We start from the raw sequence: 23,244 nt of genomic DNA, 5'->3' as shown, positions 1-23,244 counted from the left end.
ATTTGAGAAGAAGTGCTAAAACATCAAGGCTGGAAAGGAAGACCAACGAATCTTTAAGAAATAACATGAATGCTACAGAAATGGTCATTGACAGAATAGAAAGAAGAGGTTTAAAATTGTTTGGACACCTATTGAGAATCCTGACAAACGTTGGCCCCAAAAATTTCCAGATGGAAGCCCCCTAGAAGAAGAAAAAGAGGTAGACCTCAACGCTCATGGAATGAAGGAATTAGAAGAGCGATGGAATCAAGAGGTTTGGAGGAGGAGCATGCCTTGGACCGCGAGGATTTGCGGAGGAGAACGGGAATACGGCGATAGCCGTCTCCAAAATGTGTTTGTTAATATATTCGCTTGTTAAATTATCATTTCTAATGTGCGTATAAGACTGCATTGTATAAAATAGTTTCTAATACGCGTATTTGCTCCTTTATGAAACTGGGAAACAATGAGACTGCCTTACAACCTCGTTTCAAATCTGGTGGTTAGAAATTGTCGAAAATAATTCTTATCAATTCTTCGTATGTCCCTATGACTATATAATTACGATTTTAAAGATAAAACAATAGTTGTAAAAACAAATTTCATTGTCGCAAAATATTGTTAGTAAATAATTGTTTTGTTTGTATCCCTATTATTTTTATCTCCATCGCTTGGTGCCAGGGTTTACGGCGTTTTTAACAAATTCATTTCAATTGAAGGTGTATTTATGTAGTAGGAAAATAATATTTTGTTGAAAACTTTGGAGTTTTCACCAACAAAACTTAGTACTTAATAATGTCTTATGAATAATATTTCTTTTGTAGGTTTGATGATGGAAAGCGAAAAGAAAATTTTCGAACTGATGGACGGTAGAACGCCAATGTCAAAATACTGGATGCCGCTTGTGTGGGCTACGAATATCATCAACAGAGCTAGAAAGGAGTCGATAATAGGGAGTGACCATATAGTACAAACGCTTTTAATGGAACTGTCTGATATAAGAAGGAGGCTGGGAGGTTTGATAGGATATGATACTGTTAATGTCCCGTTAGTTTATTCACAAGTAAGTTTCTTATTAATTACATTGCGTTATCAAGTAAAAGTCCATCAAAATTGTTTTGAAAATTATTATTTTTATAAATAAACACGTTGTTTATTTGTTTTTGCGTGCAAATGGTATGCACCTGAGGGATTACGTAATTAAACTGATAATTAACAAATAAACGTTTAATGAAGATGTTAGCTATTTTAATTCATAATAGGGTATATTAAAGGAGCTCTTTTATAATGCTTGTCTTTTTTAACCATACTAAGTATACCTGGAATGCGATATTTAAAAATATTGTTGCATTCCATGAAGAGTTCGGTAGTAGAAGTTAATTTTTTTTATTAGTAACCAGAATTAGTAAACAAAACATTTAGTAAATTCAAGACAATCACATTTAAGAACACAAAATTTCCCATTAGATAAATTTTTTTAGATAAAGAGAGTAAAATTTTGACACACAAAGTAAAACATTTAACGTTATTTGACTCAAGAGTGAAATTATAACGTTAAAATTTTACTCTAGAGTAAACATTTAACCGAGTAAAAATTTAACATTACACCGTAACTGAATATAGGATAAATTAAGGCGCCTACAATTAGAGGCATTTGTGGCTACTCCTATTCTCCTACGTATTTCACTTGCATAAGAGCCTGCATTACTAATGTAGGATCCTAGATCATTGAGCTCCTGAACCATTTCAAACTAGCCCTAGGCTAAGTTGTTGGCAGTGAGTTTCAATAATCGACCATCATAATTTTTGTTTTTTGTTTATTGATCTTGAGACCACATCTATTGCCTTCGGTTTCCACTAGCTGTAGCAGGATTGACATTTCTTCTTCAGATAAAGTTATTAGATAGAGATGTCGCGATTCCATTTGTCAAATGCTTTTCTAATTATACATTTTCGATAGAGTTGAAGAGACTTGGAAATAGGATACATACTTGACGAACTCCCACACTGACTTTAAAAGGTTTGGACTTACAGTTATGGACCAATTATTATTCTCGTATAGACTCTTGACCAGAGCTGACATATGATCAGGAACTACCATCTGGTGTAGAATTTTCCACAACACTTCCCAGCTGCAGTATATTTTGCAGTTGCACCTTTCTTATAAATTGGAGTAAATAGTAGAGTGGGCCATTTGCCGATTCTGCATATCTGATTGCACAGTTCTAACATTAGTTGGAAACTACATCGCCATTCTTTGGGAACTAAAAAGATGCCGCAAGATTTGAAAGACGTATTGGATGGTTCTGTGAAAATAATAAACCATGTGAAGTGCCGTCCGCTTCAAGCACGCCTTTTAAAGCTCAGCGCTGAAGATATGGGTATGGATCACTTTAATCTTTTGCTCTAGACACAGGTCCGATGGCTATGGAGGGGAACAATTTCAGGGAGACTGTTTGAACTAAAAGATCCACTGATTATCACATTTACAGAGAAGTCTTTCATCCAAGAATTAAAAGATGTCAATTGTCTGCTAAAATTCTAATACCTTTCAGACATCTTCGAAATAATAAATAAAACCACCACTTCGCTTCAAGGAAAAGGAGGAGCACAATTAGATAAAATCAAATCCTTGCGTAAAACGTTACATTTGTCAAAGTATGTGTTGAAAAGAGGAACCTCACAAATTTCTCTCGATTACAGGAGTTTGTTATAACAAATGAAATCGATCATCAAACGAACTTTGGGAAGGTTTGGAAGAAAGTATTGTAAACTATTTTCCTGACATTGTTTGACTTCCTGACCCGTTTTCGTGCGACCCAAAAATGAACCTAATTATTATTTAAATGGGAATAAGCCACAATTAAAGGTTAAAGTAAATTTATTGACGTTTCAATTTCCACTTCGGAAATCGTTTTCAAAAACGATTTCAGAAGTGGAAATTGAAACGTCAATAAATTTACTTTAACCTTTAATTGTGGCTTATTCCCATTTAAATCATAATTACTTTAAAATGCCACAAGAAAATAGCTTCAGAACAATATTAAAAAATATAGAATGACAAATGAAGTTTTTCAAAATCTACTTGAGATCAACGAAGATAGCAGTTTAAAACTTAAATTCCGTGAAGGAAGCCAAGAAGAGTTCTGGATGTAGGTATATTCAGAAAATAATGTTGTTGGCAACGTTGCAGTGAAAAAACTTGTGTTTTTCAGTTTCATATCGACTTACCTCTGTGAGTCTTCTTTCTCCGCATATGCTTACTTTAAAAACAAATACCGAAGCAAACTTTAAGCATCAAGGGATTTGAGGGTCAAACTTACAAAGATTCCCATAATTATAAAGGATATAATGAAAACATCATCGAAACAGTTTCATTCATCACATTAAGTAAGGATATTTGAATATCAAATGTAGGTACTGCACATATTTTATTGATCTGAAATAAAGTTTATATTGAAATCAAATGAGGCTCAGAATTGTAATTATTTCATTTTTGCCGTTTCCCAAATCGCTTCAAGGGTTGGTGTTTCTCGAAATATTTTTAGCCCTACAAGGGTGCCGCGAATAGAAAAGTTTGAGAACCACTGATCTATAGCATAGTTTCTGGGTTTCAATTCTCAAGCAAGCTTCACTTTCTGAAAGAGATCACTTCTTTCATTTCTATGTACGTGGATTTATATTTCCTGGCAGATTTTATAAACATATTCATCTTTATCTTTGTGATATCACCACTGTATTTCTCTCGACAAGTTTTATAATGATAGACAAAAGTATAAACGTGAAAGTAATTTCCAAAGAAATCACATCAATGAATAACAAATACAAGATACAGACTTGTATAATTTTTAGTTTATTCTTCCACGTACAGAAATAGGAAATAGTGAATAAAATTGAATGCCTGTGAATAAGTTTCACAAGCTAATTACAATTACCGAACAAAAGACTGATTCATCGATATGTTGGTCAATAAAATGATAAAAGCAAATAACAGACGACCTTGATTTTATTATCCACAGCCTCCGTTACCGGTTTGATATTTGCGAATTCCAAGAAAATAAAAACAAAAATTTACTTGTCAAACTACTTGTTTTTCAATGTGTATTTACTTTAATAAATCATTAATTATTTATAAAATGCGGATGAAGTGTTTGAACAGGAAGAAAGGCATAAATCTGATGCGTTTTTAAACTGTTTGTACTTTAGATTATTCAACTTTCAGACATAGGCTTTGTAGACCTGTAGAGAAAAAAACGTGCATTAATTGGTGAATTATTGAAAACAGCACAGCGTTACAAAGGGCAATGCCTGAAGTAACTTCCAAATGTTTGCAACTCCAAACTGTTGGTTATAATTTTTTTATGGCACTTTGAAGGTACAAAAAACGGTGTTTTTTGATTATTGTTATTATATCAAATTCAAATTCAAATCGTCAAAGCGATTTTGTTTAAACCTGACATTTTATAAATACAGATTTTGTTTAACAATCTTAAAGTTAATAACAATCTTTTCATTGCATTTTCTTTGCGTGTACACCAGGGTAATAATTTCTATTAACAACATACTATAATCTTAGTGTTGCACCTTAATAACCATTCAGTATTATTATTCATGCATTTAGAAGATACTTGTTTTACGTTGTTGCCTTTTGCGTAAGTTAAGTACGAATATATAAATATGCAAATATGTAAATACTAATAAAAATCAATTAAAGCATAAATCTTAGTACTAAGAGTTACAAATGATTTTTCTTTATAGACTCTAAACGTCCGAACCAGCATATTTATTGAAATAAACAACATTTAACGTTAAATTGTCTGACGATATGCAATCAACTTTTGAAACCAGTTACAATTGTAATTATCTTCATCTCTCGAGATATGAAAAATACTCAATGTCAGTAATTTTTTCACAAAATTACTTTAAATTGTTCAGTGAGTTATGATACAGGGCGTCCTAGACATGCTTGGCCCATTTTTGATGGAATACGTCTGAATATGGTTTATCGTTTTGTTTAATGGCGTTGAAACTTATGATATCTCCATTATTTTGCGAAATTTCTAAATAAGCTTGAAAAATGACAATTGACAAATGACAAATGACAATTGTACCACCAAAAGTGCCTTACAAGCATAGACGTAATATATTAAAATAGACTGAGCAATAAATAAAGCAAAGTGACGACGATCATCTTAGATTTCGTTGTTCCGTCATTTTCGTCTTACATCAAGTAAGCATAGCAGAGTCTCTTTTTGGTGGAAATAGAGCCAGTGGGGAGTTTCAATGCTCTAGAGAGAGACAGATCGAACAACGACGAAAGAGGTTGTCGTCACTGTTTGTTGCTTGCATGCTCAGTCCATGTTAATATATTACCAAAGAATATAGACGCATATGCGTAGACACCAAATACAAGTATGTATCTGTATAAAAAAATGAAGAAAATATTCAAAAATGTTTAAACTATAAGGCCATATCTATAGATTTTCGGTCTATACACCGACATTTATACAAAAATGAGCAGCATCACTGCAGATGATTTAGGGATTTCATCGATGAAAATTGTCGATCGAAAATTACCGAACACATATGTCTTTGACTATGGTGGATTACGTTCAACTACTAGGCATAGTTTTTTTCTCTTAAACAATTTTGCTTTTCGCAGATACGATATTTTGCATTAAGGTGTTCGCTATATGACTTTATGAAATCTATATAAATATTATACGACCGAGAGTAAAGTCTTTTTATTTTTCTTTCATAAATAGATATTTGCATAGTCTCTTTTATGCAAATATCCATTTTACTTTTCTTTTAGGTTATGTTCAAGTGAATCTTGTTTATACCCGTATAAATGTTTCTGATATTTCAATATTAAAATATTAATTCACTATTTTTTTTTACTTCTTCTGTTTTAGGTAGTCTCACTGGCATTATATGTATATTTCCTGGCAGCTTTATTTGGACGACAATTCGTTCCATATGCAGAGAAAGAAGACTTGGGAAAATGGGATCACGTCGACATGTACTTTCCATTCTTTACAGCCATTCAGGTAAAGTGCCAATTTCTCAAAATACCACTATCAGTAACTTTGAAAACCTAAATAGGGACCCACATTTTTGAAGTTATACTTCTATAAGCCCGCTCCACGTTGGAAATTTGTACGGGAGTGAATCGGTGAAATCATTACATATGTAAGATAATGAGTACGAGAGAAACAGAAGATATATTTTCTCTCTCTTCCTCTCTCGAGAATAAAAATGTTCCTTTTGTATATATATCATCGAGTTAGAATATATGGAGAAGCTATGAGCATAATAACGTGTGTATTAATAACAGCGTAGGTAGGCGTGGCTAACGATGATACCAATATGGCGGTGGGATCATGGCCGGACTCAATAATATTAAAACTACTATAAAAATATGACTAGTTATTCAGAAGATTTAATCATAATCTAAAAAAGTGCAATACATTTTTAATAAACTATGATTTATTTATCCCGCGGTAAACACTAAAAACACGATATATTATACATAAAGATAAATTAATACAGTCAAATACTATTAATTTATTCTCTAAAGTAAGGGCCATTACTTTGTTTACATATTTGTATACTAACCTGTAGAACGTTATTCCTGAAGATTTTTTATTAACATTGGTTCTGCTACTGCAACTACGTTGAGAACGAGAAACCATTATTATGCACTATCACAATATATTATTACATTTTCTATAAAAGTATTATAAAACTAAAAATATTCGAAAAACAACAAACGTAAACAAACATATACGATCTGTCAAAAGTGTCAAAACAATCTTAACGATATGGCCGAAGTGAGGTCGTTTTTAGTCACGTGATGCCCTCTCCATAGATTCTAACTCGATGATATATATTTAATATCATAGGCATTTTCTTGACATCCATATTTCTTTCGCCTCCCTGCACTTTTTTCTAATGATTTATTTAGACGCCTCCTTTATTTTAACGCCTCCCGTTATCTCCCGTAGTGGTAATTGCCAATATCTTTATGGAAGACTTCGAGACACGAGCACTATCCACATTAATGACCAAACCACATGTTGCCTACGATATATTGACGATACATTCGTCATTTGGCCCCATGGCAGGGATGCTTTGGTGGCTTTTCAAATCCATCTGAATAGTATACATTCTAGTATCCGGTTCACGATGAAGGTAGAAATTGATTATTTCTACCGTTTCTCTCGACGTTATTATAAAGAAAAACCAATCCCAAAGTTTTCATCACTCTGTTTATCGAAAATCCACCCATACCAATCGTTACTTGCATGCTAACTCTCATCATCCACCTTTACAAATTATTTCAGTCATCCAAACAAGCCCTCATCCAAAACGGCTACCGCGAAAATCACATCAATAGGAGCATCCACAGATATCAATCTCCCACTCAATCTCAAACAAAAGATTCAGACCCACATCATACAAAGCTTTTCGTCCTTACATCAATGGTGTCTGACAAAATCGACAAAATTCTTAAATCAAGAAGAATAAAGATACTATTTGCCCCTCAACAAAAACTTTCCTCTTTTGTCCGATCAATCAAAGACGACATTCCAAATGAACAAACACGAAGTATATAAAATTCCTTGTTCAGACTGCGCCCGATCCTATATAGGCCAAACAAATTGTAGAATCCAAAATAGGATTTATGAACATTCCATTTCTGTTCGCAATTCCGATTCAATTTTAGCTCTAGGTCAACATCATCTTTATACAGGTCACAAACTTAATTTTAAAATCTCCAGAACCATAGCCCCCATCCGCTTCTATAAATCCGAGAAACCATAAAGATATTTACTTGATTCCATACTTTATAACAACTCTGTATTTAATTAATAGTAATTACTACTAGCTTTATTGAATTCCACTCAGTACCCGAAAACCACCAAAAATATTCCGAATCGAAGGGATTATGTCGTATTTAAGCAAAATTTCTGTGGAATCAAAAGAATGAGAGAATACAATGGTATTTTATGTCCAGACAACCATATTATTAAAAATTATCCCTTGGGTACCTTAACACCTGTCACGTACTTTGTACTGATCTATTTTGTAAACAATTTACATTGAAAAATATCCGATGTACATATTGTGCTTAATTCTGTTAGTCTGTTGTCTTTACTTGTCTGTTTATTGTATGTAATCAAACAATCTTGCGACTGTTTTACTCCATGTATTTACTTGGATGTTCTGTTACATCGTATTCTCTTGAAGCGTTCTCTTTAGCCACAACTTTTAAAGTAACTATAGTGTATTTTTATGTATGAGAGAGTAATAAAACAATAAATTATGTATGCAAATCCCTAAACTGTTGATACGGGTGACTCAATGAAAAACAGATATTTGTCAACAAGTTTACAGAAGTATATAGGAAAACAATTTTAAATTGAGTATGACCACCAGGTATAAAGGTTGGAGCAGAATAGAATACAATAGTTGTGAGGGTTACTAATCCCTAAATAAGGTTGCCAGCGTCGGAGTGATGGAGGTTAACAGGTACTAATGAATTTGCAAGAAATGTAAGATGTTTATTTTATTGGTTATATATAACCAATAAAAGTTTAATAAGTACCTACCTATTTGCAAAATAAAGTTTAATTCTTTAGATAAAATAAAACGTTTTATTTTACCTATTTGCAAAATAAAGTTTAATTCTTTAGATAAAATAAAACGTTTTATTTTATCTGAAATGAGTGCATTCCACGAAGTAAGGGTTTCAACAATCAAACATTTAATTCTTTAATTCCAGGAATCTACGACAGTGATTGACTAGATAATTACCTTCTAAACTTATTCCACAGAAAATGTGATAGTGGGTTTTTCCATTTTGTAGGAAGGTCCAAGTGGCGTATTCAAAATTCTTAACAGTTCACTAAAAGTAGGTACTTCAGTTGCAAGGTGCAGTTTATTGTGTATACTAGTGTTATGGAAAATTTGGAAGTGCCTTATAAACGCCGAAAAATTGGTCCTCTAACAGTTAATGAAAAAACATTAATATTTAATTGTTTTAAATCATTTACAGACAAACGTTTATGTGAAAGTGTTGATGAGACCGTTGAGTTAGTTAGCAGTACACTTGGTGTTGGGAAATCTACGATTTACAGAGTTATTAAAGAAGAGAAATGTGGTAGTTTTCAAATGCCACGTAATGCTCCATGGAAACCAAAATTTCAAATAGAATATCATTTTAAAGAAGGACTTCGACGGAAAGTGCATAAATTCTTCTTTAGACAAGAATTTCCAACATTGGATAAAGTTTTTGTCTCAGTTCGAGATGATAAGGATTACCCAGAAATGAGTCGAAGTACGTTATGGAAACTTTTAAAAGAAATAGGCTTCCGCTGGAAAAAGAATCCCAGAAAGTCTATTTTATTAGAAAGAAGCGATATTGTCATATGGAGAAGACATTTTCTAAGAACCATAAAGGAAATGAGAAACCAAAAAAGAAAAATATTTTATCTTGATGAAACATGGATCAACGAGGGTCATACACCAAATAAATGTTGGCAGGATGAAACTGTTACAAGTCAAAGGCACGCTTTTGTAAATAACTTATCTACTGGTTTAAACCCACCATCAGGAAAGGGACGCAGGCTGATAATAGTACACATTGGCAGTTCAGACGGTTTTGTTGAAGGTGGTTTATTAACTTTTGAATCAACTCGTACCGGTGACTGCCATGAAGACATGAACGCTGATGTCTTTCAAGAATGGTTCGAACAAATGATAGATCTTCTTCCTAAGAACTGTGTAATAGTAATGGATAATGGAAGTTATCACTCCAGACTTAAAGAAGGACTGCCCACAACCAAGTGGTTAAAAAAAGACTTGCAGAATTGGCTGAGTTCAAAAAATATTACGTACCATCCCGGATCTATAAGAAAGGAACTTTATTCGTTGTGTGCCCTTCATAAAGAAAAATTTAAAAAATACGAAATTGATGAAATTGCCAAAAATCGTGGAATGACAGTACTTAGATCCCCACCATATCATTGTGAATTAAACCCGATTGAACTGGTATGGGCACAGATAAAGAGTGAAGTTTCAAGAAAAAATACCACTTTTAAAATTCATGATGTTAAACAGTTGTTTTTGGAGGCCGTAAATAATGTAAAACCTGAAAACTGGGAAAAGGCAGTAAATCACACTATTAAAGAAGAGGAAAAAATGTGGAAGCTGGACAATGTTACTGATAAAATGATCGAGCCAGTTATTATAAATCTTGGTTCTGAAAGTTCATCTTCTGAATCTGATTTGGATTTGTAACAAGTAGCTGTAAGTTTTATATTAATATTTTTATTCATCTATTTAACATACCTTAGACGGTTTTAAAAACTCTTTTTCTCTTTTGTAATTTTTAAAAATTAAAAAAAATGTGAATTTTTTAAAACCCTTTTTAATGTAGGCCAGTCAGTTCTAATATAGTGTGTGATAAAAGAGGTCACTTTTGTTTACATACACATAACACTTTATAACACTGAAATAATTCATTTATTTTTTACAATTATTCAAAGTAATTTTTCAATTAATCTTGAGCACGCCCATGGAGTGGTCGGAGCTACCAGTTAAAATTATGCTAATTACTCTCTCGTTCATAAAAATAAACTATAGATTCTGAGGACAGCGGTGTGTATCTAGATCTTGGTTAGGTCTCACATTGCTGGTATTGGAAACTATGAAATCCGGTATTACTAAAAACATTTAATTATCTGCAGTGCGTTCTTATAGCAATACAGAGTCAAACTAATTTTTGCATTGGTAAAATGGTTAATTATTGTTTTTCTGCTAACAGTCGTTTTTAATACTTTATATTGAATTTAGTATGAAGTATGTTTTTAGGATTCATTTTTTTTTTCGGACATGCCTATTTCCAAGGTTCCTCTAGTTTGAAACATCCCTACTAGGCTAATAAACGTGGTTCAGCTTAGTTGAGTCTTCTGAAGTGTCGAGAACTGGCCTATTACTGATTTAGTCCGGATAGTGAGGTATTTTAAGGGCTCAGAAATCGAACCTATTCACCGGTATAACCCTAAACATTGCCCTTGCTTTCAATAGGCACTTTATCTTTTAATTTAATATAGTCAGCAGGACTTTCCTCTGAGCCTAATGACTACTTGCATCTGTGTTATGTCAATAAAAGGACTTGTTGATGTTTAATAGATTTATAAGATAATCATGGCCAAAAGTATCAAATTTGTCCACTTTATCCTAGTTGACATAGTATTAATATTTATGTGTTTCAAGATCATGTCAGTTTTTTCTAATAATTTTACCATATTACATTTTAATTTTGTTTTTTAGTTTTGCTTCTACGTAGGATGGTTAAAAGTAGCCGAAGTATTGATCAATCCCTTTGGCGAGGACGACGACGATATCGAACTAAATTGGCTCATCGATAGGCATATCAAGGTAAGAAGATAAATATGTTTACGCATTAGTGTTTATAAAAATGCCAACGCAAATTTATTGAAGTAATAATAATACGTTGTGTTGTTTGTTTGGCTATTGTTTTTATTTTTAACTGTTTGTGTGACCGAAAGACGATTTTTCGTTCTTTTTATTTATTTATTCATTCATTACATTTTTTACGTTGCCATGATCCTGATGCAGCATCGGCTTCCATAATTACATTTCTTCATAAGTTTCTACTATCTTCGTCTTTAGCCTGTTTGCATCCACTCCTGGACAAAGGCCTCCTCAGAATTTATCCATTCTTCTCTGTTTTGTGCTATTAGGTGCTCGTTTCACCCCACTTTTGCTTTGATGTCGTCTCGCCACCGTTTTTTGTGGTCTTGCTCTACTATGACTGTGCTCGCGTGGTCCCAAATGTACAATGTATATATATAAATTAGGGATCACTCGAATAGTGGTAGGTTTTTCGGTCAAAAGGTTTAGAAAAAAGACAAAGACGGTGGCTACTTCATCTATTTATTTGAAGACGTTTCGCTATCTAATCAGAAAGCATCATCAGTTCATCTAAAAAGAATAATATATATATATATATATATATATATATATATATATATATATATATATATATATAGACATTGTGTTGTGAAATCTCATTCCAATGTTTTTCAACACTACTTATGATTAAATCTAGAGGCAAATTAGTAAAAAGAGATGTTACATCAAAACTAACTAAAACATAATTTTGTGGTAATTGGAAATTATTAATGAAAGAACTAAAATCAAATGAATCTTTAATGTAAAAATTGTTGTTTAAATTATAAGCATTAGTTAAGATGTCAGTGAGGAGTTGTGCTATTGGTCCATTAGGAGGGCATAAAGATGAAACAATTGGTCTCATAGATAAAGTTGGTTTATGTATTTTTGGCAGAGCATAAAACCGTGGAGCAATAGAATTATAAATTTTGAGCTCTTTTGCTTTTTTTATTATCAATAAATTTCTTTATGTTTAATTAAGATACTAGACAATTTGCTTTTTTTTTGCAAAGTACAAACAGGACCCCTTCTAAGTGTAGTGTAATACTTAGTATCATTTAAGAGTTCTCCAGTTTTTTGTAGATAATCCTCTTTGTACATTACAACAGTTACGTTACCTTTATCGCTTTTGACAATGTAAATTTCAGGATGGTTTTTAAGAAAAAGTTTAGTAGGACCTTTTTGGAAATGGTTTGTATTAGCAAAAGTGATAATAGTTTAAACAAAAGATCAGAAATTCAAAATTTAAGCAAAATTTATAATTATATTCTTTCTTTATGATTTATATATAAAACTTGTAAAATGTCATATTTAATTCTCCATATATCTGTTACATTCTTTCAGACATCTGTCAACGGTGAATAAATCTTCTTCTTTTTGTTACTAAACAAAAAAGAATGTTTAAACGAAATTTTACTTTTGGCAATATAATTGTCAAAAATAAAAATTTTATGTTGGCATTTATGACATTGAGGCTATTTGTAATTGGTTGCTATTTGAACTTATTGATAAATTCAATTATTTTTGTATTAAAAAAAATGTTTTCAAAATTATAAAATTTTCGGAGAAACATTTATTGGATTAAAACATTTTTATATTAAATATTTTGAAGATGTATTAGCAGTAATTTTTTACTTACTAAACTAATTTTTATTTGGTAAGTTAACAAAAATTGTTTTTTCTTTTTAGTTCAACCTTGTAAGTATTTTGTCTTTTTTAGCTCTTGATAATAATTGTAAACACAATTGAAAGCTCGAGAATAAAAAAAATAGTTAACCAATAGCCCTTTTATTGACTCCAACCCATCCAAAACAGTTATATATTTGTTCCAAACGAGTCACAAGTACTTCTTTTTTCTTATTCTTATATATATATATATATATATATATATATATATATATATATATATATATATATATATATATATATATATATATTCGGCGATTCTACAGTATTCACTGCCTTCCCTCGCTCAACGGTTTCCATCTCTCTCTGTTGTCCCATTCTCCATCGTTTAGGCCTCTCTTACTCATGACCTCGTCTACTTCGTTCCTCCAGGATCTTCGGGGTCGTCTTCTTTTCCTCCTTCCTATGGGGCTCCATTTGGTTATTCTCTTTATCCATCTGCTGTCGCTAGTTCTTCTTACATGCCCATACCACTTTAATCTTTTTTGTTCTATATATGTTAGTATGTCTGTTTCTATTGATGTTCTTTGCTTTATTTCGTCATTACTTGTCCTATCCATTCTTGTTACTCTGCAGCATCTTCCATTTCTGTTGCTGCTATCTTACTGCTGTTTTTCTTGTTTATAATCCACTTTTCAGTCCCATATGTCATAATACTTCGCACTAATGTTGTATAAATCTGTGTTTTTGTCTTCATATTTAGGTGTCTATCCCACCATACTGAATTAAGTTGTCGGATTGCTGTTCTTGTTTGTTCTAATCTTTGCTTAATTTCCTCCTCTGTTGTTGCCTTTGTCGTGATAACACTCATGAAAACCATTTAAATTATATTTTTCGGAAACTAAACGCTATGTGCTGGAAACGCAACGTGCACGATAATATGCCACGACCTTTAAAGCTAGTTCTCCAGACCTTAGTCCGACAGTTTTTAGTTTATGTCCAAAGAGTGTAGTGCATTCAATTGAACGATTATGGCATACATATTGTTTTGATTTTGTTTTCAAGAAGAAATTCCGTACAACTTCTAAATGTGTTTACCTTGAGCTTTGCATTAGTTAAACTTGTATTAGATTTACCTAAATAATCATAAAATTAATATTCTACTGAAACATTTACATAATGTATGATTCTTAAAGACCGATGTAAAAGTTCAGTGAAGTCGCTCGACTACATCTCTCAAACAAGATCGAAGAGTACGAACATAAAGACACGGAGGATTGACCTCGAATGGCACTATCGTTACCAGATATTTTTTATAGGCGGCGTTGTGTAAATCTTTATTTTTGTTTCAAATGTTTAATCCTTCCCTCAGGTGTTGCTGCACACTTTCGATTCGTTATTGTTTACAGAGCCACGTGCTTATACTAACTCACAAATCAGTATCAATAACAATGTTTATGTATTGTTTTTGTTTTTAATTAATGTTTACGTGTTTATTATATTTTGAAAATAGAACTATAATTATTAGGTTTTTAACGTTGTCTCGCATTGTTGTTGAAATTAAATATTTATGTGCTTTCGGTTTGCCACTAAATCTTGAACTTGTGTTTTCGCTCATCATAGTGACAAGTCAATTGTATGTCACGAATTTGCGACTTACTTGGACTATCACTAGACACTCGACAGCCAATGGTCCACTCTACAAGTAAATTGCTCTACTAATGAAAATATGAAACAAGTAATTTCTAAATTGATTTAAAATTAATTAAACTGTATTAATTTTTATCACTGCACTATTTATGACTTTCATGGTGAATTTAATACCAGCATCGACTACAGTTTTACTTAAGTTGGCACTGTAACCGGTGGTGTTAGTTTTGGCTTTTGATTTTTTTTTTCTGATTGCTTTTTCTGCTATAGTCAAATATGTATAACGGTTTGTGGGTTTTTTTCAATTAGATAAAGGGGATTCATAATTTCATTAAGGCTAATTCCTATGTTGTTTCAGGCTTCCTACATGATTGTTGACGAAATGCATGAAGAACATCCTGAATTACTGAAGGACCAATACTGGGACGATATAATTCCGAAAGAACTTCCTTACACAGTAGCTTCTGAGCATTATCGACGAGAAGAACCCAAAGGTTCTGCAGAAAATTACAAGATTAAGGCTCAAGATGCTGTTTATGCCAACGTAATGAGTCCGACCCCGAAGAAATCTCTAATTCCGGAGGACGTGTATGCCGATTATGTAAGTACAAAAATTTTCGTGCGTTTTGTTTACTCCCTTCGTCCTTTTAGAATAAAGATTATTCTAGAAGATTTAAAATTTTCCCCTAATTTTTAATTTTATTTTAGTTACTGAAAAGCACAAAATATGTGGTTTTTATAAGATGGCGCTTCAGTGTATAACATTACAATTTTCGGATAGTATTGTGGATGTAGGATTAGAAGTGATGGTCCAGCTCTTAATCCTATTACTTTTTGTCCCTAGAGTTTTATGAAAAAGTGCATGAATTCTGTAGAAATTATAAACGAACAAAAATTGAGGAATGAAAACATTGGAGTTCCAAATTAATTTCGTCAGAAGCCAATAACTTTCGAGAACATTAGAGTTTCCCTTTTTTGCGTTCCTATATATATATATATATATATATATATATATTATTTGAATTCAGCACGTGGAGGCTCTGTCCTGGCAGCTTTGCCGCGTCGGGCTGAGGAGTAGTAGACTCTCTCGGTCGACGGTCAAAAAGCAAGCCAGCAATTCTTCTTCGGGGTGTTTTCTTCAAGGTGCGGGTTGGAACTGTTGTTGCGTCAATGTCGCTTATTTTCTGAACTTGATGATGGTCTCCTCGTATTATAAAATACTAGGTTCATCACTCACATTACTTAAACTGTCGTCATCAATTGTATTGAAAAATCACAACCGGAAAATACTAAATAACTGCCTTAGGAATGAACGAATAGTTGCGTAAGTCTGATTTGCACAACTATTTCCCCCACTACTACAGAGATTTCGTTTGACTGTTGTGCTGCTATCTGTGAGCAAATAGAAGAGGTATGACTTACACCACTGTTGCTTCTGATAGATTTGAATATGGAGATTTTGAATATGCACTTATCTCTATTTTATAAAAAAAGTGACTTACACCACTTTTCCTTTCACCGCCTCATTTGTAAAATATTCTACAGATTTATAAATAGATAAATAATTAAGACTCAATAATGTTAGTTGCACAGGGAAAAATGTGTCAATATAACATGAAAAAGAAACTGTATCTTGATAAAAACTAACTTTTTAAAGAACAGGGAGGCAAAGATATTTCAAGAAGACGATGTTAAATTAATGGTGATCAAGAGGTCCAGTATATTCCCAAAATAGTAACAATATCTTCTTCGTTTTTTGTAATTTATTTACACTCTCAAATTTTCAGAAAATAATTAACTTTTATTTTTGCAATAGGAAAGTGTTGATACGCCCATAGTTGAAAGAAGAAAGAGCAACTGGTTTTCTAGACAAATATCCAGAACAGGCATGGGCTCGATTAGATCTGCTTCAACAGCTTATTCTTCAGGAGGTCTTTTTGGCCGACATAGGTACTCTGTGGATGTTAATCCTGAAAATGGTCAGCTGCCGGGAATGCCACCGCCTAAAATGTCAATCGCCGACAGATTTGTGGGAAGAAAAAGCGGAAGGACCAGGAATTTGAAACCAATAAGTAAGTATGTGGGATAAAGTGATTTAAATGAAGGACTGAAAAATTTTGACTTAACCACTGATATAAGAATGGATATGTTCATCATCCCATCTAAACCAACAAGCTGTATCTGAGCTAAAAATGAGCGAAATAGGCATAATACAGTGGCAGGTAGACGAGATGTGAATATTCTGTTCGTATATTATATTGTAGCGTGTTTAAATAAAACGAGCGGTTCTAATTTATGTCAATATATTTATTTATAAGTTTACAGCGCGATAATATCTTATCAACTAAACTAACTAATATCAGCGCTGCTTATATATACAACTTATTATGTACTAGAATAATCTGGAATAGCCCACCTCTATTTCGCTTGCAGTAGCACCTCGGACCTACCCGCCAGTCAATAGACCATGAACATTCTGGAACACAGATCATCATTTTGAGATGCAACCGTTACATGGGGTACGTCGAAATAAGCTCGTTCGTTACAATATGTACATTATTTTTTACTTCGTAGCAGAAAGTTTTAAATTATTTCTACATGACATTTCTACATGAGTGTTCTTAGACATTTTATGAAAAATACCAGGTACCATCTAGTGCCCTTTGAGAAAAATGAAGAGAAGGAACAGATAATATTACTGTAGTAGGTTTTCTTTATACAATCGCGATTTCAAGGTTATTTTTATCATCAGTCAAGCTCACATTGTGTAAAAACTTAAATCCAAAAACCAGTAAGATCTGCATATGTTCCCACTTAAGTAGTAGAGTACAAAGGTACCGCCTACTCTGATGGCCATAAAAGAAAACAATTTAATAATAATTTTTTCTGTCCAGAACCGCTTTCTGTAGCTTGAATGTATGTAAGACAGTATACACCACTTGTCCATAGTCTATATTGTTGGCTGATAGTCAGGGTTATGTTTTGATACATTTTGTACGAGTTTAACGAGTTGTAGGGGTCCGTACAATGATAATTTATTAAGTCAAAATATATTTTGGCGTCCCAAACACAGGAAGGTCATACGATTAAACATAATTTATAAAACACAAAATAAAACTTACGAAATTTATTCTAATACACATTTATTAATTAATCCAGTCACAAATTACAATTTAAGTTGGTAACGTGTATAAAAAAACAAAAATATATTATTTATACACGTCTCCAAAATATAACTGAGGCCACTTGTACTCTTTATTTTGATTATAACATTTATACACAACTTACTTACTTTATCGTGTCCGGACATGTCATTCATAAAATTTCGGTCCAGTATCGGGCTACGTCGGTTCCATCTTTGATGGCGAGCCACAAATCTTCGAGGGTACATCGATGAGGACAGTTTCTGCATGTAAGAAGATATTCCATATTCTGTGTTTCTCCACAGTCACAGTTGATTTTACTGGAGCGACCCCCGTTCTTATCCTATTCATAGTTTTCCACGTTTTAAAGTCTAGGGACTGGCCGGTCCATTGAACCTGGGCAAGAGAAAAATACTCAGGCGGTTCATCCTGCACTGTTCCAAGGAAGCTTTATTTAGATTTTAGTCGCTTTCGTGGTGTTCGAGCTTTGTATAGGGCATGCCGCTCTTCCACGATCTGTTTAATTTTCTCTATGTGCTCTGCAACGCCTCTGCGTGTTGAGGGTTCTGCAAAACCAGCTGCTTTGTATAGATTTGAGAGTGGCGTTGGTTTCATGCACCCCGTTACAATTTCCTGCATGTCTCATTTAGCGTAGTATCAACTTGTTTGGTGTGGGCAGATCTGCCCCAAACGGGGCACGCATATTCAGCAGTTGAGAAACACAGTGTCTGTGCCGTTGTTCTTAAAACGCCAGGACGTGCGCCCCATTTACGTCCCGTTAGCTTTCTGAGTATGCTGTTCCTAGTTGTTACTTTCCCTCTCGTTTTTATGCAATGTTATCTGTAGGTGAGGGATCGGTCCAGAGTTGCTCCAAGATATCGTCACCGTTAATGTGAAGAGAGCTAACCAACAAAAGTCAGTTTCGAGATAATGAGCATTTTAGATTACCATGTCCAGGAAAAAATACATTTTAGCTTATAACTTTCCTGCTCATTGAACTATTCCTAAAATTTTTTAAGGATTTATCAAACAAATTGTTACCTACTTTGTACTGAACCAAACACTAATAAAACATTGATTTATATGAGAGTAGAAGGGTTTCGTTCACTTAGCTCCATTCACCACTAGATAACTTTTCACGAGTCATACTGGTTTTTTGTTGTGTGAAAAGATCTAAGTCTACGAAATTAAGTAATACAAGGTGATATTATGCTTAAAATGTTTAATTTTGGATACAAAAATAACACAAAAGTATAATAAATTTAATTTAGATTTTAGTCTTTAACATTGAATATTATTTAACAGTGAATATACAGAAATCTTATTATTTTATCGCTACTTGGATTCCGAATCGTCTGCAGCGATTCTCTCTATTGGTTTTAAAAGTCGGAGGTAGTAATCATGGTAGGTGGTTGGGATAGTACTTGACCTACAAAGATCTTGTAGATCTTTTAGTTTCTTAGGCTCTATTCCTAAAGCAGAAGGATAAAGTTTCGGAACCTCACTGAAAACATTGTTGTCAACTCGAGTGTTTCAACGAATGCACAATTGTTTGAAGTCTACCTGACTAAGTTGTGTTTTATAGAAGATTATATCAAGGTGTTCTTTTCTATATTGCAGCCATTTGATATTTAGCCACTTCATAACATCGCCATCGACTGTCTTTGTTTTATTAATAATTAATTTTTCGCTGTAAGTTTTAAAATCTATAAAATGACTGTAATCTAATTCCTTAAAGACGTGTACAGGGTGATTTACTTTGGCTGTTCTTGCCACTGTGTACCAGCCGTCAGGCACATATATATTTATTTTTTATCCCCTACTTTCAATCGCAGAATGAACGCTGTCGCATTCCATTTTGGAATGTCCGGATTCCATGAATTTTTGATTAATAATTTGCAAATTATCAAAAGAAGACAAAGCTTTTATAAACATTGCAGATAAAATGAAATTTCTATTTTGACCTATTACAGTATCAGAATAAAATGTTACTTCACTCACTTCAGATGGTAGCTCAGAAAGCATGTTCCATAAGCATGTAGCTACTTCTGATGATCCTTTTGTACCATTCAATGCATGCCACATGTAGTTAATAGCAACAGTAGTTTTGAGATTATACACCGTAAAATTATAGGTATTTAGTTTCCGTTTATAATATAATTGCCCCACATCTAATTGGGAAGATAAAAATATTATCAATTTTAGCACGATCTTTGTCAATTTTCTTATGCTCTCTAGCCTCCTTCTTTCGAAGTTGATGTAAATTGTATTCATCTTGATGTTTTTCTTTTTCGTCTTCGGTTTTTTTGTGAATGGCGTGCAAAAGCTACATTGGTCTTTTTTTGGTTTATGGAAACCATAGTTAAATTCGGTGCTGAATATATGTTTATAATAATAAAACGACACTAAATCATCTTCCTGATACTCTTCGCAGTATTTTAAATAATCCTGGTAAAGTCGTTTTCAGATAAACCAGAAGGTAAGTATTTCCTTTTGGTTGAACTTTGACAATAGTGAGAATCAATCAACGGTAGTGATTTAATGTGATTACGTACTACCTCCTTTTGATTATCTGGGATTTTATTATTTTATTATTACTATTTGTGATAAATACGACATTGTACGTTTTTAATTTGATTAAACTTTTCTTTGCAACAAGATTTTACACTTAAATCAATTAAAATAAATTTAATAATTGTTACAATCGAGTATACCATGAGATTATTTACCATGAGATTTTGCTTTAACAGCAAACCCCAGCTAACGATAAGGTGACTAATCGACTATCGTAATAATTTATCTGTCTGTTGTTATTTGCACACTAAGCTCAAGCGTCTGATAGCTCTGTTCACCACTGACAATATTTTCAGTACCCGGTGGTGGTAAGTGGCATAGATCACTTCACTTCAAAAAATAAGGATTGTGAATTCACTTAGCGTCCTTTCACACTTTAGAATATAAACCATTTGAAACAACATATTCACTTAGATCTCTTCACTACATTATACAATCTTTCTTTCTGATTGCGATGCTGCAGTTAGCTCATTTTTAAGAAAATGTGGGTTAGCTCTCTTCACATCCACGACGACGATATATAGGTTGGTTTGTGTATTCTAATGTATTACCATTCCATGCAATTTGGAGTTCTCGCTTGGCTTCCTTTGCGCGAAGGTGAAAAGCGCAGACTTGGGTTTTAGAGGGATTGGGTCTCAGGGAATTCTGCAGATAGTACGCTGTCATTGTTTTTAAGGCAGTTTCAAGCTCTCCTCCACTTCTTCCAAACTATTTCCTTGAGCACATATTGCAAGATCGTCAGCATAGAGGAAGTGCTTGGTTTCGGTCGGCGTAGGTTGGTCGTTTGTGTATATATTGAAGGGCATTGGTGCTAAAACACTTCCCTGTGGGAGGCCATTTTTTTGAACCCTCCACCTACTTTCCTTACCCTCCAGTATAACGAAAAAACGTCTGTTTTGCAATAAGGAATATACGACCTTACCCAGATGGAGGTCATTGAGAGTGTCGTATAATTTGCGGAGCAATGTTTTGTGCCTTACTGTGTCACAAGCTGCTGTCAAATCTACGAAAGCAGCCACTGTTATAAGTTTTTCTTCAAATCCTTCTTCAATGTGTTCTGTTAGTACGAGGACTTACCGGTGCAAGATTTGCTGGGTCTGAATCCTCCTTGTTGTGGGATGAGGTGGGATGAGTATGAGTCTCTCGTATAGTTTAAAAAAGTGACACAACAGCGAGATAGGTCTGTAGCTACTGGGGTTTTCTGGGTCCTTTCCTGTTTTAACAAGGCTATTACTTTAGATTTTCTCCATGATTTGGCCTAGATGCTTTATTTGTTCACTGCATATATACACAACTGAAATGAGAGGCTACAGATATTCGACTAAAATAAACATAAATTACAAAAAAACTAACATAGACAGGGCTAAGTAGACCTATATATATTAGAAGAAAGAACGATATTGAAGCATTAGAAAGTTGGCACGACGTGAAGTTGAATTAAATACAGAGGAAATAGAGAAAGTAAAAGTTTGAATAGGCATACTAGGGCAACAATCAAGGACAAAAAATCCCATCCCCTTGATCCAAATGTCGCTTCCAACTCGTGCATAAACAATCAAATATACGGAAATACCTTTGAATATATTTAAAACAAATATATTCAAAGTACTTAAATATATTTTGTAGAAATTTGACATAACATATTTTATTTTTATGTTTAGAAACTACAGGAATACCTGTTAAGAATCGACCTCGAATTCCTACTCCCGACGTAACGAAAGAAGTTTTAGAGCGAGAAAATAAACTAACACAAAGCGCAAGTAACATCCAAAATCAAATGTCTGGACTGACACTAATGTCACAACAGTTGCCAGCAGGGTATCCTTCCTACCCTTCCGTTGATGTTCCGCTTGTACAGGTAAAGCAACTAATTATCAAATCTATTTTAAATTTCATTAGACTAGAGAATTACTATGAATTGCTAATATCTTAACGTCACATGTTTGTGTTCATATTAGGTGGTTCTATCACCAATCCAAGAACTCGACGGCACTGGTTCGGTGAACAACACGTTGCACCCGAATCAACCCGGCACTGCTGCACTAGCACAAGCTATACTTTCCCCTGGCCTCGGCCCGGTCCTTACCACACCAGTTAGTGTACCTATGACTGTTTCACAGCTTACATCTCTCCAGTTGGCGTCGCATCCCAACAGTCCGTTACTGGCGAGAGCATTCGATCAACAAACTCTTAGGAGTCCTGCTTTTATACAGGTAAGTAAAACAGTTAAATATTAAAGTAAACGATATTAAAATGCGACAAGAAAATTGTGACGTTTTTTTTAACTGTATATTTTCTGCCTTCATATGTCACAGTTCTAGTGCAGTTTGGCTTTCCCCCACGATAGACTCATTTTTACTACTTAAGAAAGACATACGCTACTCGATACTCTGAAATTTCTGCTGACTTTTTGCACGTTGACCCAATTTTAACGCATTTCTCGTGATAGTAGTTTCTTATGCAAATGCTACAAGCCGTGCATCTACAACATCGAGTTAGAATCTATGGAGAAGCTATGAGCATATTAACGTGTGCATTAAAAACGGCGTAGGTAGGCGTGTCTAACGATGATACCAATATGGCGGTGGGATCAGGGCCGAACTCAATAATATTAAAACTACTATAAAAATATTCAGAAGTTATTCAGAAGATTTAATCATAATCTAAAAAAGTGCAATACATTTTTAATAAACTATGATTTATTTATCCCGCAGTAAACACTAAAAACACGATATATTATACACAAAGATAAATTAATACAGTCAAATACTATTAATTTATTCTCCGA

The 23,244-nt window shown here is 33.5% G+C and overlaps 1 protein-coding gene across 2 annotated transcripts in view; it reads left to right on the top strand.

The window, feature by feature from the left end:
• Best2 (bestrophin 2) overlaps positions 1-23,244 on the top strand; it is a 115,871-nt gene that overhangs the window by 89,520 nt on the left and 3,107 nt on the right. For both annotated transcript variants that reach the window (XM_072527447.1, XM_072527446.1), the window contains exons 5-11: positions 804-1,042; positions 5,895-6,029; positions 11,320-11,427; positions 15,098-15,340; positions 16,556-16,811; positions 22,118-22,314; positions 22,415-22,669. In XM_072527447.1, coding sequence (XP_072383548.1) covers positions 804-1,042; positions 5,895-6,029; positions 11,320-11,427; positions 15,098-15,340; positions 16,556-16,811; positions 22,118-22,314; positions 22,415-22,669 — 1,433 coding nt within the window. The remainder of the gene's footprint in view (positions 1-803; positions 1,043-5,894; positions 6,030-11,319; positions 11,428-15,097; positions 15,341-16,555; positions 16,812-22,117; positions 22,315-22,414; positions 22,670-23,244) is intronic.

This window comes from Diabrotica undecimpunctata, chromosome 3 (assembly GCF_040954645.1).
Source record: "Diabrotica undecimpunctata isolate CICGRU chromosome 3, icDiaUnde3, whole genome shotgun sequence".
Lineage (NCBI taxonomy): Eukaryota > Metazoa > Arthropoda > Insecta > Coleoptera > Chrysomelidae > Diabrotica > Diabrotica undecimpunctata.
This window is presented reverse-complemented; position numbering and strand designations above follow the sequence as displayed.